This window comes from Cucumis melo, chromosome 10, assembly GCF_025177605.1.
Source record: "Cucumis melo cultivar AY chromosome 10, USDA_Cmelo_AY_1.0, whole genome shotgun sequence".
Classification (NCBI taxonomy): domain Eukaryota; kingdom Viridiplantae; phylum Streptophyta; class Magnoliopsida; order Cucurbitales; family Cucurbitaceae; genus Cucumis; species Cucumis melo.
In genome coordinates, this window is record NC_066866.1 from 10,393,784 (window position 1) to 10,412,789 (window position 19,006).

Genomic DNA, 19,006 nt, shown 5'->3' on the forward strand with positions numbered 1-19,006 from the left:
TGTAGGTCCAACTAAGCATTCGTGGTATCCTTGGTTTTCCTTCGATATTTAACAACATACCAATCAAATTGTCACAAATACTTTTCTCAATGTGCATTATGTCAAGTTTGTGACGTAAAAGTAATCTCGATCAGTAAAAAAGTTCAAAATAAAAAAAAAACTTCTCTTCGTCCAATTAAGAGCTCTCTTTCTGTCCTTATTCTTTATTGAAGGATGTTTACTCATAACTGGAGACTCCAATTGATCTAGCTTTTCTAAGATTTCGTACCTATTCATTACAACTAGAGAAACTCTGCGCTCTACCTTTCCATCGTGTAGCTTACTTCTACGCTACACGTGGTTCTCTAGAAGATAGCATCTATGTCCCATGAATGATATTCTACCTTGTATCCCAAACGATGATCTATCACCCATGCATATGGGACATGCCTGATACCCCTTTGTACTCAATCCTAATAGGTTACCATACGCCAAAAAGTCATTAATTGTCCACAACAAGGTTGCATGTAGCTGAAAGAACTGACATGTAAGAGATTCATATGTATGCACCCTGAAATTCCATAACTCTTTAAGTTCTTCAATCAATCATTAGAGACACATCGATTTCCCTATTAGGAGATTTAGGATTGAGTATGAGCAATGACATAAAGAAATTGATCTCTTTCATGCATTTTCATGGTGGAAAATTGCAAGGAAGTAACACAACAGGCCACATACTTTAGGGGTGTAAGAACAACCCAAGTAACCTGAAAACCCGGACTACCCAACCCATATTATGTGGGTTGGATCTCGAGTTGGAGGGTTAAAAAATTCGGTTCAACTCAACCCAACCAAATTAATATAATATATATATTATAGTATTTTTTTAATAAATTATAAAGTTGAAAACATAAAACCCTAGGCGAGAAAAACACGTCGACACCAGCCTTCCTTCGTTCATTCTTCACCCACGCGACGCGACGCCGACTTGCCTCTTGCATCTTCTTTTGTTATTCACTTTCAACTTTCAAGTTTCAGCATATCTTCTTTCTTCACTTTCAAATTTCAGCCTTCCTTCGATTTTTGTTTCTATCTATAGTTCACACGTCCCTGTTCGATTTTGGTCTCTCTTCGGTTTCTACCTACAGTCCACTCGCCATTGTGAAGATCCACGAAGATCGCCGTGAAGATCCTTTCTCTTTAGTTACAAAAGGTTAGTACAATTAGATTTTGTAGAAAATATTAATATATGAAGATGAAATCTACTGGTTTTTTTTGTGTGTTTTATAATCTTCAACGAATTTTGTTTGTGGGTTTGATTTGTATGTGGAAAAAACCCATGTAGAACCTTGTATTTGCACCTCGTATTTGAAAGATGAAGCTTCTTCAATGTTAGCCACCACCATGGGAAAGTTTTTTTCTTTCTTCTTCTTCTTGTTCTATATTTAAAGTCTAGGACTGCACAAACTTTGAATGAAACATTGTTATTCTAAAATCATTTTTTCCAATTATACACCTATAAACCTTGATTTCTCTAATTATATTTATACTTTATAATTGATTTTGTAGAACCAAAAGTCTTTTATATTCTGGATAATTGTAGTTACGAGGTTAAATTTAATGTATGTTTCATAATTATATCTACTGGATATAGTTTGTATGTTCTTTTTATGTCTAATTGCATAATCTTTTACAGTTATAAAGTTAAAATCATAGTTTGTAACTACAATTAGCCATAATGGTTGATCTGATTATGTTATTTTTATATCTAATTGCATAATTTGATTATACTTTGTAAAAGATTATGTTTGATCTGATTTGGCAAAGTGAGTATGATTGTGGATGATTGTATGATTGATCTGATTTTTAGTTTTTATATTCTTTTAGACCATGGAGATAAGTAGTGGACAACATAGTGAAACTAGCCTGAGTCTTAGTTCTAGTCCTGCCCCTTCCACTAATAACGCAACAGGAACTGTAAGTTCAAGTAAACCACCACTACTTGATAAGAAGAGAGCTAGAGCCACTAAGAAAACAACTTCCACTGTATGGGATCACTTCATAAAGTTGGAAAAGAATAGTTCTAGGTGCACATGCAATTATTGTGATAAAGAATATTGTTGTGATACTGCTTCATGTGGAACTAGCACATTAAAAAATCAGTGTAAGAAGTACCCATATAAGGAAGTAGAATCAGGACAAACCATTTTGACTCTTCAACCTTCCACTGGTGGAAAAAGTGGTAGTAATTTTGTGACTACTATTTTTAGTCAACAATTATGTAGGGAAGCATGTGCTAAAATGATAATTGTTGATGAGTTGCCATTCAAGTTTATCGAGAATGAGGGATTTAGACATTTTTGTAGAGTGGCATGTCCTACGTTTGACCCTCATTCAAGAGTAACAATTGCTAAATTGTACCTTGATGAAAAGAAGAAGTTGAAATCTTTCTTAGTTAGCAATTTCAAAGTGTATGTTTGACAACTGACACATGAACTTCTTTGCAAAATGTTAACTACATGGTACTCACTGCACACTTCATTGATTCAGATTGGGCTTTGCATAAAAAGATTTTAAACTTTTGTCAAGTTGCAAACCACAAGGATGAGACTATTGGAAAGCTCATTGAGAGTTGTTTATTAGAATGGGGGATCGATAAAGTCTTTTCTATAACTGTTGATAATGCAAGTTCGAACGATGGGGCAATTTCGTAATTTAAGAAAAAACTTAGATGTTGGAACACCTTAATATTGGAAGGAGAACTGTTACACATGAGATGTTGTGCTTACGTAATTAACTTGATTGTAAATGAAGGATTGAAAGAAATACATGATTTGATTGTTTCTGTTCGTAATGTTGTACGATACGTTAGATCATCTCCTAAAAGATTAACAAAGTTTAAAACTTGTGTGGAGCAAGAGAAAATTGATTGCAAAGCTCTTGTTTGTTTGGATGTTCCAACAAGATGGAATTCCACATGTCTTATGCTTAAGCATGCACTTGAATTTGAAAAAGATTTGCAAATATTAGAGGAAGAAGAGTTGGATTATTATGACTATTTTGCAGAAGATGAACATGGGAAGAAGAGAATTGGTCCGCCAAGTAATTTTGATTGGAAGAATGTTGAAGTGTTTGTCATGTTTTTGAAGGTGTTTTATAATGTCACTAATAAGATTAGTGGTTCCTTATATGTGACTGCCAATTCTTTCTTTCATGAGATGTGGGGGATTAATGATCTTTTAATTAGTTGGAGCAACGAACATAACTCTATTTTACGTAATATGACTATAAATATGAAGTCAAAATATGACAAGTATTGGGGGTCAATTGAGAAAATTAACAAGCTTGTATTTCTAGCTGTGGTGCTTGACCCTCGATATAAATTGGACTATGTTGGCTTTTGCATTGAAAGTGTACATGATGATGCCATGGTTAAAGTTCTTGTTGACGAGATTGAAGCTTATTTGATGCGTTTGTATAATTATTACAAATCATAAGTTGATGGTTTTGCATTTCGTAATGATTTGAGTGGTCAAGATGTTTGTAAACAAGTAGAATCAAGTGATAGTTTGAGACTATTGAGTTCAGAAACTACAGTGGAAACTGACGCGAGTTGTAGAGTATTATCACACTAGAAGAGAAGAAGACAAGAACAAAATACTTTAGAATTGAGGAATGATGCTGATTAGTATCTATCTGACCATTGTGAGGAGCTAAATGATGTTCTGACTTGGTGGAAGTTAAACGAGGTTAAATACCAAATTCTATCAAGAATTGCCTAAGATATTTTTGTCGTTTTGGTGTCAACTGTGGCTTCTAAATCTGCATTTAGTACTGGAGGAAGAATTCTAGATTCGGAGTTCCTTATCACCTAAAACAGTGGAAGCTTTGATTTGTATACAAAATTGGATTCGTGGCAAAACAACCTTATTGGATATTTGTTCAGAGCTTGAAGAAATAAAGATTTGTGAAAAAATTGAGAACGAGAAGTGTTGTCTTCAACTTTTATTTTTATTGAACATTGTATTCTTATTTAGTTATATGACACTTTATAATTTTATTTTGTGTTTTTAGATAATATTAAGTCTTCCGTCACATCACAAATATGATCTAAACATCATCTATGGGTTGACAATTTTCATGGTAAGTTGAATACTCGTATTTTCTTCATTTCGTTTATTTTATATATTTAAACTACTCACTTGGTATGTTTTTTGAATTTTCGGGATAAATTTGAATGCTTGGGATGCTTATTGGATCTTTAGAAATTTATATTTGGCTTCTCAACTAATGTTTAAGAACTTTCTTATTATTATTAAAGTTGTATTTCATGAAAATTTATGGGTACGTTTGGATTTATGTATGTTTAAGAACTTTGAATTTATATATGTTTATAACTCTTGAAACTTTGAATTTATGTATCTATGGAACTTTGAATTTATGTATATTTGATATTTGAATGTACAATGATTTTGAACATTTTTTAAAAGAAGAACAATATTGAACTTTACAAAAATTAAAATTTAGAAACGAAAAAAAAAAACAATACAACCCGACAACCCAACCCAACCCATATTTTACGGGTTGGGTTGAAAACTAAATTCGAGTTATTCAGGTTGCCAACCCAACCAAACTGAAAATATGGGTTGGGTTGAGAATGTCTCCTAACCCAACCCAACCCAACTCGATTACACCCCTAACATACTGTACGAGGTACTCATATGATCGAATGAGTTAAACCCATCTGAAGCCAACCCCAAACGCACGTTCTGTGGATCAGAAGAAAAATCAGGAAATTCAAAATCAAAGTGCTTTCATCCCTCTGCATCAGCTGGATGTCTCAATACATCATTTGTTTCAACACGTTTATCCCTATGTCATCTCATGTCAGCGGACCCTTCCTACGATACAAACAAGTGCTGTAATCTTGGTACCAAAGGAAAGTGGCGTAATATCTTATGTGAAATTTCTTCTCTTTGTAATGATTAACCTTGTCCCGAGCCTCGCCACATGTAGAACAATGTTGTAAATCAGCAAACTCTTTCCAGTACAATACGCAGTTGTACTTGCACATGTGAATAGTCTCATATCCCAAGCCCAAGTCACGAAGTTTTTGTTTGGCTTCATAAAATAAATTAAGGATAGTACTACTACACATTGGAAACACTGCTCTGAAGAGTTTTAACAACATGTCGAAGGACTTGTTACTCCAACCATTTAGAACTTTCACATGCATCAACTTAACCAAAAAATTCAAGGAGGAAAATTCAGAACAATTGGGGTACAACTCATTACGTGCTTCATTCAATAAGTTCTGAAATATGTTTGTTGTATCTTCATCTATATCTACCCCAAGACTCTTTGGCATTTCATCCTCCAAACGGCCTTCCTCCGTCTCCTCTTCTTGTTCAATTGGGATTCAACATACCAAACATATCATCTTCTTCATCAAACTGCCTATTACTTGTTCCTTCATCAAAAGGGTTACTACTAGTTCCTTCATCAAAGTTTGATGTACCTCTAAAGCTAACTAACTCTCCATGATACACCCATTTTGTGTAGTAGGAGGATATTCCAATAGTCAGTAGATGTAGTTCCACACCCTCTAGTGAGTTCTAATTTAAGTTAATATATCTCTTGCATGGACACCTTATTCGTCCGTAGGCATCAACTGAAGCTTGACAACTTCTAATAATTGAGCCACTCCCTCTCTATACTCAAGGAAAAACTTATTCCTAAGTTTCATCCAACTCTTGTCCATCATTCAAGTCCCTAAAACATAAATAGGTTTGATTAGAAGCATATTCCTCTCATCTCACATCCTAAGCTTACTCTCTTAAATATACAATCTCCTAAAATTTTTACTAAAACTAATTTCAAACGACAGAGATTACCATAACTGTAGGAAGCCACCACAACCTAATTAACCACAAACAACTTCAATCTTTGCATCATTCCCACCCCTTCCAATAACACTACTTTATAAGCTACTGTACTACCACCTCTTTTCAAATCAACCCTTAGAAATACAAACAAATTCAAAACGAAAAAGGCTACCATTACTGCATGATAACCATCCTAAATCAACAACAAAGTAATTCAAAGCTACTAAGAAATAAACAATTAGAATTGAACTAAAGGGTACCATCACTATAAGATAGCCAAAACGAATCTTAACACAAATTACAGAATTTTTAAAATAGTAATAACCCTTGCCTCCCACCCCCCTTTAAAATTTCATCCACAACCCCCCCCCCCCCCTAAATTTTCAACCTATCCCCTTCATATATTCAATAAAAGTTACCCTACACCCTTGAAAAATTCAATGTATCAATCCTCCTTTCAAAATTTCAATTGAAGCCCCCCATTGAAAAATTTCAATTCAACCCCCCTTTAATTCTTAACCCATTCCATTCCGTTCAATTAATTCTAAACCCTCTTCATCCTCAAATTTCAACTCAAAATTTAAATTTCCCAACCCAATTTCTCAAATAACCCCTCTTTACAAAATTTCAACCCACATTCCAAAAATAATTAAGTATCCTAAAACTAATTCAATATTTAATCTTAAACTAACTGTAAAAAACAAAACTATAAACTAACCTAAACTAACTTCAAAACTAACAAAAGAATGGTTTGAAAATTACCGAAAATGGAAAAAAGCGATGTAGTGGCGAGGCAGACGACGACGTCGAGGGGCAAGGCAGACAGTGACATTTTTTCTTCTTCTTCTCCTTCTCCTCTCTAGTTTCTCTTCTCTTCTTTCAGTTCTCCCTTTCACAGAATTGAAACGAAATATATAGGAAAACTTTTGACGCACCACAAAGACGTCGTGAGTTTCACCCAGTATCGAACACCATTAATGAATCATCGAGAATAGTCTGAAACATTCTCGATGAATCACTAATGGCATCGGGAACATGTATAACAATTCCTGACGCCTTGCATGGGTCATCGGGAATCCTGCTCTGACATAATTATGAAGGAATGGAATTCCTAAAGCGAAAGCGTATGAACGCCGTGCAAGTGAAATTCAATTTATGAAACCAGTAAATTCAAAGAAAAATAATAAACATGCTTCTCATGGAGGAAGATGTGAAAATAAACTAACATTTGTAGAGCCAATTCTTTTTCCAAGCTTCAAGACACCACAAAATCTTCCTTGTTATTCTCCAAGTAAAGAATCACAGAAAGTTGTGGGCTTCTGTAATTTTGGTGAGGGAAGAAGTTTTTTTTTTTTTGGGAGAATTTTGTTTCCCTTTAAAATACAGAGAGATCCTAAGATTGTGCTAAAAAAAATTCCTATTTTTTTTTTCTTTTAAAACAATTTTTAACAATGGAGGGGGAAGTTATCAAAATAACTTTCCATTCTTTCCCACGTAAAATAACTCCCAACGGAGTTATTCATTCTATTTAAATATATATATATATATATATATATATATATATATATTAAATTAAATTAAATCAATATAAATTTAATCAATATATATTATATCTCATATAATATAAAATCAATATAAATTTAATTAAAATATATTATATCTCATATAATATAAACTTTATATTATATCATATATAATATAACCAATGGTTTAGATCTCTCATATAATCTATAGTTCTAATATGAATCGAATTCAATTTTAACCTGAATCTTATTCATATTATTATTATTATTTGAATCATATTCAAATATTAACTTCTCTCATAAAAACTTTACATTATAATGTATCAAATACATTATATTAATTGTATCATATACAATTTATTCCCTTTAATCAATTTGAACAATTCAAATTAAACCAAAATAAATTTGATTCTCATCTATCTTTATTGAGCTAACAAGGGGACCTTATGGACCTATAGTTTGAAGCTCCAATGAAATGAGATTAATTAATTAAACTCTTTAATTAAATTACTCTCTATTCATTAACTATTAGTCATTCCACTAAAGACTAATCGTTGCACTATTCTTACTGTAGATATATTTTTGTGTCCATTAGATATAACCAATCAATAGTGATATGACCCTTCACAAATTGCTCGTAAGTACAGCTAGGCCAAAAATTACCGTTTTGCCCCTGTAGTTACATCTAACTTCTTAAGTACCACTGATTCCTCTAATGAACAATAATTATAGTTCTACTATAACTGAACTCCTCTCAGGCCAAGAGAGGGTGTGGCGCCACATTGTTCAAGCCTTGAAATCAACCCTTAAGAGAGCAATTTCTCTACTTACTCTATTTATAGAGGAGTGAATTCCTTCTTGTGTAGCTGTGTTCACAACTCCCCAATAAGACGAATCTCCAAAATGGTAGGCATATTGAGTCGACTACATAAGTCACTCTCACCCATACAAATCAAAGGATCGCCTTCATAGGCAGGAGTTCACAACTCACTCAGGATTCAGGTCAAGTCACCTATAGTCATCCTGGTGAAATGTAGTCTCAACTAGTAACGGTGTTAATAAGAGAGACTATTCATTTCATGGTCCGGTCTTATTCAAACTCTTTGTATAGAATACCCCCACTCTAATGTTTCGACATGAGTGATTAGGATCCAATCATTTGTAGCACTTTAGAACAATTGTAACAGCTACAAAGCAGACCCTATTCGTAGTGTCACCAGGATAAGGTATCCAGCCTTATCCATTTACGACAGACCATTTAGGTTATCACTTAAACATGATCCAGTTGTATGTCTCCACATACATGTTTAGGTTATAGAAGATAACCTTGGATGTTAGTTTATTGCTTTTGTGAGTTAATGCAACTAAATGTCAAATAAAATAAAATACTTTATTTTATTAGATAAATAAAAAGTTTGTATAATATATACAATTACAGACTACAAGACCACGAGATTTAGGGCATCAACCCTAACAAATTAATGTTCAAGTTTGTCCCGATGCCCCATGCAAGCTGTCAAAAAATAGGTTACCCATTTTCACGTCAGTTGAGAATCGTCGAAAATAGGTGTGACCATTCTCGACGCGATATATAGAACGTTAAGATATGTTATATATTTATTTTAATTGTGAACAATTCCGAATGCCCTAGAACCACACATCGAGAATGGCTTTTTGTTTCCCAACGTTCTTTTTATTACATCAGAACAAGGTAATATTAATAGAATGTTTTCACCATGTCCCGACGTATGCAAAACGACGTTGGGAACAGGCGTCTATCCCGACATTCCTTCTGCCAACGCCGTTTTATGCATCGAGAACCCCCCGATTTCTTGTAGTGACAGGTCCTGTTAGTGGTATAACTGTTAACTTCCTATTAAGAGGTACCTTGCATCATAACAATCTTGTGATCCCGTAGGATACATGTCAATTAGTCTAATGATTCCGAAGGATGCACATATCAGTCTAGTGATCCCGAAGGATACACATATCTGTCTAGTGATCTCGAAGGATGCACAATATGTGGTGATCCCATATTACATCATGCCCACAAGGTACACTACCCCATAGATAAAACTAACAGTTTTTCCTCAATTCAAATAATCTCAATCTAGTCTATACAATCTAATACAATCAATTAAAAGAAATACATTCCAATCTATCTACAATATTTTAGTTCTACACATAAGCAGTCAAATTAATCGTACTAGTACATATTTAGTCATCAGTGTAGCGAGTTATTAATACATTCAAACTTATGCATAACCAGTCAAGACAGTTAAGAAATGAAAGATCACGCTATGCATAATCAGCTAATTCGTCTCACACGATACATCTCAATTTAATTTAGGGTCTAGTAGTAGAAATCCTTTAACTCGAGGTTAGCTAAAATTTTCTCCCTAATTAACAATTAAGAATTTCCCAATTGAACGGTTCATAAACAATAAGGGAAATTTTCGTAATTTAAATTAATACAATTGACAATTGGCTACTATCCAAAAAGTTTACCAAATGACTTACCCAAAATACCAAAATGGCTTAAGTTAGCTTAAAAGAGGGGCAGCGGCTTGGCAACTAATAAACTACGGAGAGAGATTGGCTTACGCAACTAAGGGAGACGAACAGTTGGCTCGGACGACTGGTGACCATTGCATACGTGGGTCGGACAGAGAGATAATTTGAACGAAAGTTTTACCTTGGATTGGAGGAGAAGACCGACTCAAGTTTTATGGTGACCGACTCATAAACAAAACATGAGGTTAAGAATGGCAGGGAACGCGCGCGACTTCAAATCTGGTGAGAGTTGTGGCTTGTGACAACGGAGAGGCTTGCATCGTGCCTAATTAATTGGATCGTAGAGGTGATCTGGTGGGACAGAACTCGATGTTGCATGATAACTTGTAGAAATACAAGTTATTATAGCCTTTTAGATAGAATAACAAGGTTTGCTAAAAGACAAAAGTGGTAGTTGGAGATGATACGACTTAACACAGAGGTAGCTTTCGACGCTGACATGTTTAGAAGATTAGATTTCCTGTCTAAATCTGCCTATATAAAGGACTCCATTTTCATCAAGAAGGTAGGCCTGAATAGGCCAAAAGAAATCTGAATTGAAGGGATGATAGCCTTACGCAACGAAAAATTAATAAAGACCATAACTCAAATTAATTTCGAAACCTAAAAATACCAGTACATTGGCAAAAACTAATTTATTTTTTGCTAAGCATGTAAAAAGATACATACAGAGAATTACATAGAAGTGGCAGAATACTTACATACGTTGATGTCTTTGGATCTACCAAACCTCTAAAATGGGGCACCATCACTTGGAAACCTTCCTATTCTCTAGGTTGAGATTTGGTTTGTGGGAACCAAAATTGGAGAAGGAGAAATTTTGTTTAGGGAGATTTTTCTAAGAGAATTCAAAATATGTAAATCACAGAACTCATCTATTTTGACGTACCGTACCAGTATCTCCCTCTTCTTCAGATTGAAGAAAATGGAAGTTGGAAAGAAAAACGGAAAACGTGAGAAAACCACCCACGTTCCCTATTATTTAACCAATTAAATTAATATTGAAATTAAATTAATTAATTAAATAAATCATATATTGTTTTGAATATTTGAACTCATTCTTGCTCCTCTAATATTTATCTCTCGTTAATTAATTTTGAATCATATCCAAAATTAAATTTATATAGTAAAGTTTATTTAAAATATAAACTTTATATTATAATGTATCACCATACATTATATTAATTTCCAACTAATATTTGAACTAATATCATATATTGTTTTACCCCGCAGTTACTTCTAGTCCTTAAATATCAGTGCTCCTCTAATGAACAACCTATTTATGGTCCAACCATTAAACAAAAATCCCTCTTGTGCCATAGAGAGGGTATGGCCCTTTGTTTAAGTCCTGGAGATACCATTTAAGGAAACACTTATCTACTTACCCTAAAGTCGGAAAAGAGTGAATTCCATCTTTTGTGATTATTTTCCAGCTCCCCACTCGATCTTGTCTCTGAAATGATAAGCATATTGAGTTGATAATCTGGTCACTCTCACTCGTACAAATCAAAGGACAATTCCTTACGAACAGGAGTTCATAATACACTTAGGATTAAAACTAAGTTACCTAGGCCATCCTAATGAAATAGAAATCCAATTAGTTAACAAAGTTACATTTAATGGTTACTATTTCGTAGTTTAGTCTTATCCAAACTCATTGCACATGATACCCTCACTTGCATGTCACCTACACGAACACGTTGGATCATTACGTTTGTCTCAAATACAAAATTGAGTTGTATCCATAGTGTTACTAGGATAAGGTACCCAACATTATCCCTATACTATAGAGCCTTTAAGCTGTATCACGATGATTGATCGCTGTATGTCTCTATATACTGTTCAAGACTCATTAAATAACTTAAGATGTTAGCTTATTGGATTTAGGTTATTAAGACAAAACTAATAATATAATTAATAACACTTATTGAACTTATAATAATAACCCTTTATTAACGGTCAATGGATTATATTTATTATTTACGAGTTTTAGGACATAAAATCCTACATGAATGGACCAGAGGCCGCCTATGTAAAGATTTAAATGTCTGTGAATCGGCCAAAAAACTAGAGAGTGGTGGAAAGAACTAGCCATTCTACCGTCTGTAAAGTGTCTCTTCATCTCTTCCAATCAGCCAATGAGTGAAAGCTAAAGGTTTCAGTGAAGACGATCCCATTCCCCATCTCCCCTAACTTGTAATGTCATTTCTATTATTTCCATTTTTGTATCTCATTGTAATGTATTTGTTTATATTTTACAATGGCCTATAACATAAATTCTTTAATACATTGCATATTTGTTCTAGTTTCAATCCTCCATATCTTTACTGTTAATCTATCTTTGTGTTATTGTAGTTTAAGTCCTCTGATAAGTTCTTGATAAGAAGGTTAGCTTATAACTCTTATCGTGTTAGCTGAGCTATAGTCATTACTTAGCTAGTGTTTTTGCCAACTACCCGATAGGGCAAGTAGCAAGGATATGATTAACACGCGCAAGGAGGAGTTTGGAGGCAAACTTCACCTTGGTGAGATAATTTCCATTATATCCCAAAAAGAGAAAAAGTCTGGTTATATGGTACCGAGAGGTTGTCACTCTTAAAAGAGAAGCTAGATCTTACAAGTGAAGCGTTCTAGACATATCTTGTTTAACTCAGCATAGTCCTTTGGATGCCGAGATGAGCAAATGTGGCGTTTAAAGACACTAAGGGATGATCCCTGTCTTTCGTATCAATCATGTATGGAAAGCAAGCTTTCACTGAAACCCTTAAGAAATAGCAAGCAACCTTGGGTAAAGTAAGCTCGTCCACTGAAGGGGTTGAGAAAACTCCATATAACGGTTCTGTGTTGGAGCAAGGAAGGGAAGAAAGGCCATTCAAGACGGTGGTTATCAATGGAGTACCAATTCAACTCCATAAGGATAAGTTTTGTGACCTTCTCGCAATCGTCTCTAGAGAAACTTCAAAGAGAGAAGAGGAACAAAAGGAACAAGAAGAACTAGAAAGGCTAGAAAAAGAAAAAGTAGAAAAAGAAAGGGCTGAGAAAGAGAGAAAAGAAAGAGAAGAAAGAGAGAAGAAAGAAAGAGAGGAGAGGGCAGAACAAGAAAAAGAAAGGAAAGAAAAGGAGAAAAGGGAGAAAAGAGACAGAATGGAAAAGAAAAGAGTAAAGAGGAGGATGAGAAGAAGAAGAAAGAAAAGGATGAGGCGAAAAGGAAGGAAAATGAAGAATGCGAGGAGGTGCAAGAAGAAAAAGTTAAAAAAGAAAGCACCTCCTTGCCTATTGCCGAAACTGAGGTTGAAAGGTTTGCGAAGAAAACCTAGGAGAAACCGAAAAAGTGAATTTTGGGTTGTTAAAAATCAAAGTAAAGGTGCATGACATTAAGCCCTTAGTAGAAGAAAAGAAAGAAACAAAACTAAGAGAGTGGGAAGAGCTCCTTAGAGAGGTGGAGAAAGTATCCCAGTGTGCGAAAAAGGGCAAGGGCAAAGAAAAGACGTTAGATGAGTACTACGAGGAGTTTCAGAAAGAGATTGAGGATTTATGTCTTTTGGAGGAAGAGGGGTCAAGGAATAAGAAAGAAGGAAAAGTCACGATGAAGAAGAAGACCTTGAGAGCACAGTTTGAGAAGAAGCGAGCTGAAAAGGAGAAAAGAAAGCCTCGAGAAAATGAAGGGGAAGAGGGTGCGGAAAGTGAATAAGAAGGACCACTCTCCTCTTCCCAAGTCAGCAAACCATTTATGATAGAGAATGGACTCTATCCATACAAAGGAACCATGCCATAGTTCCTCGAGTCACCCCATCACTGCGTTTAGATAGAAAAGATTCTTCCAAGGGGTGACTGTAATAAGACCTCTCATAGTGAAGATGTTCTACAAGGGATACATCAATGAAGAAGAAAGCTACGACATGGTCAAAGAGCAGAAAGTAGACTTTGAGCTAGACACAATTAATGAACTCTTTGGGTTAGAGGCCAACGAAGTACGACACGCAATTTCCAAAAACTCATAAGAACGAGATTTAAAGAATGCGTTGAAGAGAGTCACTTGGTCCGAGACAAAATGGGACATAACGCCAACAGGAAAGTACCAATTCTTTCCCTATAACCTAAATACAGAAGCTAGCATCTGGTTGGTTTTCATGAAGAAGAAGATCATGCCTATTCGCCATGATAGTAACATTTACATGGAGCAAATAATGTTAGTATAATGCATAATAGAGGAGATACCTGTGAAAATAGGCGAGGTAATTAGCGAGCACATCGTAGCATGGGTTAAGCATCCTCGTAGAGCAAGACCTTTCCCACACTTAATTGAGAATTTGTGCTTAAAAGCATATTCAGCATTAGACAAACCTTCTTAAGTAGAGGTGAAGGATGAGATTTGATCCTCCATAACCATTCACCGCATAATTTCCATCCACAAGAACAAGGATAAGCTAAAACGCCTCAAAACCAAACAAGATGGTAAATCATAGGTTGAAAATGTGGATGTTGAAGATAAAGACGAGAAAGAGGAAGATGATGTCCCACTGAAACGCAAACGCAAGGCAAAGAGGAGGCCTCAAGATCAAAAAGAGCAAAGTCCTCTGAGGCCAAGAACTCTAAGGAAACCTTGCAGCCTCCGTCAACGAAGAGTCCCACAAAGAAGAAGCCCGAAACCACTAATTTCCCCTCACCTAGTAAATCCGAATTCTCCGAAGCCACTAGCTCTCAAACTCTCACCAAGTCCAAAACGCCTCCACCACCTTCCGAAAAATCTAAATTGCCAACCTTAACCCAAGAAATCCAAAGGAAGGAACCTCCATATCGTGACAAGAGGAAAATTCTCTATCCCTTGTTGTCAAGCCAACCAACCAAAATAAAATCTTGAGTCCTAAAGATTCCAATTAGGATATCTTCCAAGATTCCCTTTCAGACCTTGTTGTGTTATTGATGACGCGTTAAAAAAGCAAGAAGATGGGGCGAGAAGCCCAGTTTTATTCCCAAAAAGAAAAAAAGTCCAAGAGGAGGTTATTGATGACCCACTCCAAAGGAAAAAACAAATACTCCCTGAGGTAGTTGGCGAGAAAAGCCTCCCCTCACTGACCAAATCAACTCCATAAGCCTCAACGCGAATAGATAAGTTAAAAAAGCTGGTGAGAGAAAAAGAAGGGGAAAAGTTTGATGAGGATTATATCTTCGAGTTCATGGATCATTACATCTTCAAGCCAATGGAGAAAGGAATTAAAGATATAATTCAGTGCCAGAGCAACTTGCAAGAAATGCATCTACTGAGTCAAAGACGAATGAGTGATTTGGAACTGAAGGTAGACAACGCAAATGCAAACACTGAACAATAAAATCAACTAAAGGGGAAATGACGGAAAATCAGGAGTTCCAAACCTAAATTCTTACAATGAGATAAAAAACGAGGCGATGGGAGAATAAAATGAAAAACAGACTGGTTTGGTAGAGGACTAGCCGCGAGGTGCGACACACAATTCATCGTATTATTAAGATATCAACATTTGTTAGTGTGTAGCACTATTCCAATGCCTCAAGTTCAAAAGAACATAGTAAGATCCCTGACGCATTTTGATCTGTCGGTTGAAGCTAGGAGGAATCAACAACCTCCACCACCACCACAAAATACACAACCATTACCTCCAATCAACAACCTTTAAAAGGGGATTGTTATGTATTTTTGTATATGTCTTCTTTTTGTAATTTTAAAATTTTGCTTATGTAAATTATATTCCTTGTATTTATGATATTTTCAATACAAGTACATACTTTTACAATATTCTTATGTGTTTAGTTTTGCTTGTCGCAAACTTGGCTCCCCGCATTTTAGTACTTCAATTTTTTCTTGCGTCTCAATGATAACTTCAGTGAGATAAACCATGTGAAATAAAGTTTCATTTGTTATTTAGGCATTTAACTTGTTAAGGAAACTTACTTAGGAAACAATTCTAAAGTTTATTAGGCAAGCAAGCTTTACTTCAAACCTCTTTTATAAAAATTTTCTGTGAATAATCTTATCATTCATTTTTAGCAATGAGGACATTGTTATCCTCTAAATTTGGGGGTGTGCGAGGTCTGAGCCAAAACTTTTGAACTTTTTGAAAATCCTATCAAGGCATTTAAAAATAAGGCATTTTAACAAAAGTTAAAGCAAAGCCAAAAAGTGTAAAATAACAACTCCAATATTGTCCCCTCTCGCTAAAATAGGAAACAAAGATTCAAAAGTAAAAAGTAGAGAGTTGATAATAAGAGGCGATAAGAGTTATAGTTGAGGAATGGACTGATAGAGTGCTTATGATTTCCCACTCAATGACAAGTGCTAAGTAAATAAATAAAAAAAAATCTTTCACCAAATAAAAGGATTCAAAACTCTTCGAGAACTTTAGCCATTTTTGAAAATCGAAAATAAGATTCTTGGTGGGAATGAACAAGGGTTTTTTGAGTATTAAGCTTGCTGCATTTTGAACTTAGAAATGTTTTTGTAGTAAGAAGTATGCGATGAGAGTGCGCATACTCTAAATAACGAATAAAACTAACTAGCATTTTGAGAAGTTTAAAATTGCAAGTAGAAAGGTGAGTCTTTAAGGAGGAATTGTACTTGGGGACAAGCATGATACAGAGTGAAGCTTGAGGACAAGCATTATTCTAAATTTGGAGGTGTGATAACTTGTAGAAATACAAGTTATTATAGCATTTTAGATAGAATAATGAGACCAAAGCACATAAGAAATGTGTCAAAACGCATACACTACAAGAAATCGGACTTTTTTCGACGCATCAAACGACGTCGGCATAAAAAATGTTAGAAATAAGGGGCTATCCTGACGCAAAAATTATGACGTTGGGAAATATGAATTTTCCTGACGCCATGTATAGTGTGTCGGACAAGCCATCGGGAATACCCCTTATTCCTGATGCGTTAATTGTGGTTGAGAAATTAACGTCGGGAAATATGGGTTTTCCTGATGCACTATGCATGGCGTCAGGAAAGGCATTGGGAATAAGGGGTATTCCCGACACTCATTAAATGCGTCGAGAAAAGTGGTGTTTTCCTAACGCCATTTTAGGGATTTCCCAACGATTTCGGACGGCGTCGGAAAATCCCTATATATTTTATTTCGGTTCTATTTTAAACAAAATCAAAATGAAGAAGAAAGAAAAAGTTAGAGAGCTGCCGCCGTTTGTTCGTCCTCGTCGCCGCTGCCCTTCCTCGTCGTCGTCCGTCGCCGTTTGCCGCCATCTGCCACCATATAGGTAAGTTTAAAATAAGTTTACTTTAGGTTTAAGATTTAGTTTAGGGTATTTTTTTTAAAAAAATTGTTTTAAAATTTTGTTTTAGATTAGATTTTTGAATTGAAATGTTGTTAGTGTGTAATATTGTTAGTGTAATTGAAATTTGAATGAGTAAGGTGTTATGGTTGAATTCAAATGAAGGGGGGAGGGAGGTTATGGTTGAATTCAAATGAAATGGGGGAGGGGGTTATGGTTGAATTCAAATTTGAATGAGGGAAGGGTTTATGGTTGAATTCAAAAGGCCTTGGTTGGGGACCCAAGCCGAATGCCGCAAGACAACGAGTGCAAGCAGTTCCACGACATCTTGTTTGTCGTCCGCACAAAAAGAGATTGAATTACAATCTAAACTTAATGAAGCTTTGGAACAGATTGAAGTGCAAGATAGAAATCACGCAGCGTTAGCTTCACAAGTGGAACGAATGCAAAAGTTGATAGAAGACTTGACTCGGACACAGCAAGGACCACCGCATGATCCCTAGCTTTGTGGTATGTATATATGTCTCCATTATTCTTAAGTTTTTGCAATGATAGTACACATTGAACATATAGATATATGTACTAAACTTACTTAATTTTGTATCATTGTAAGACCCAAGGTGTAGAATGGCGCGTACGAGCCTCGTTAGGTGACGTAAGACTTTGTTTCCAATTTTTTGTATTATGAGAACTACATTTTTTGTATTTGAACACTATTAATTATGTTTTTTAAACTTATTAATTATCTTTTTTTTTTAATTTGTGTTTTTATTTCTTAATTTAATAATTTATATTGAATTTGTTTTAATTTAATCTAAAACGTCTGAAAAATATTTGAGCAATCTGAATGTCATTATTTTACAAAAATATTTAAGGGAAAAAAATTAAAAATTACATATTTTTTAAAAAATATATAAAAAGGAATTCTGGACGCAATAAAACGTCAGGAATAGGATGCACAAAAACGTCAGAAGAAATCATTCCCGAATTCTCGACGTCGGTGGTTTTGTCGCCAAAACAGCGTCGGGAGAAGTATTTTCGACGCTGTTGACGGCATCGGGAAACACGAAGTCGGGAGAGGCATTCCCGATGCATGTTGGTCACGCGTCGGGAATGCCTCTCCCTACTCACTTTTCCTGATGTGTGGCCCGACGCCGCGAAAAATGTCGGCATATCCTTTCTCGACGATTTTTCGCTTTCTTCGACGTTTTTGTGCGTTAAGAGTACCCCTGTCTCTTGTAATGATAGCTTATGTTGTAAATTCATAAATATTTGAAAATACACTTTACATAAGCATTCAAACCTGCTTCACCCTGTTTTTAGTGTCTTAACGCAAAAGTATGAACAAAAGAATAAGCTAGCAAAACGCAAAGGAACTCGTGTAAAGACTAGGTGAGAAGACCACATTAGAATGCAAGAAGAGGTTCGCTAGAAGACAAAAGTGGTAGTTGGAGATGATGTAACTTGACACAGAGGCAGCTTTCGGTGCTGACATGTTCAAAAGATTAGATTTCTCATCTAAATTTGCCTATATAAAGGACTTCATCTCCATCAAGAAGGTAAGCCCAAATAGGCCAAAAGAAGTCTGAATGGACCAAAGTCCGCCCATCTAAAGATTTAAATGTCTGTGAATTGGCCAAAAACTAGAAAGTGGTGGAAAGAACTAGTCTTTCCACCATCTGTAAAGTGTTTCTTCATCTCCTCCCGTCAGCTAGTGAGTGAAAGCTTGAGGTTTGAGTGAAGACGATCCCATTCCCTATCTCCCCTAACTTGTAATGTCAT

General features: G+C 35.3%; 1 protein-coding gene across 1 annotated transcript; it reads left to right on the forward strand.

Moving 5' to 3' along the window:
* The first annotated feature begins 2,498 nt into the window (after positions 1-2,498).
* Positions 2,499-3,476, forward strand: LOC107992138 (zinc finger BED domain-containing protein RICESLEEPER 2-like). Its single transcript, XM_017047855.2, has 2 exons — positions 2,499-2,667; positions 2,794-3,476. The coding sequence occupies exons 1-2, from the start codon at positions 2,499-2,501 to the stop codon at positions 3,474-3,476; spliced, it is 852 nt and encodes a 283-aa protein (XP_016903344.2).
* The last annotated feature ends 15,530 nt before the right edge of the window (positions 3,477-19,006 follow it).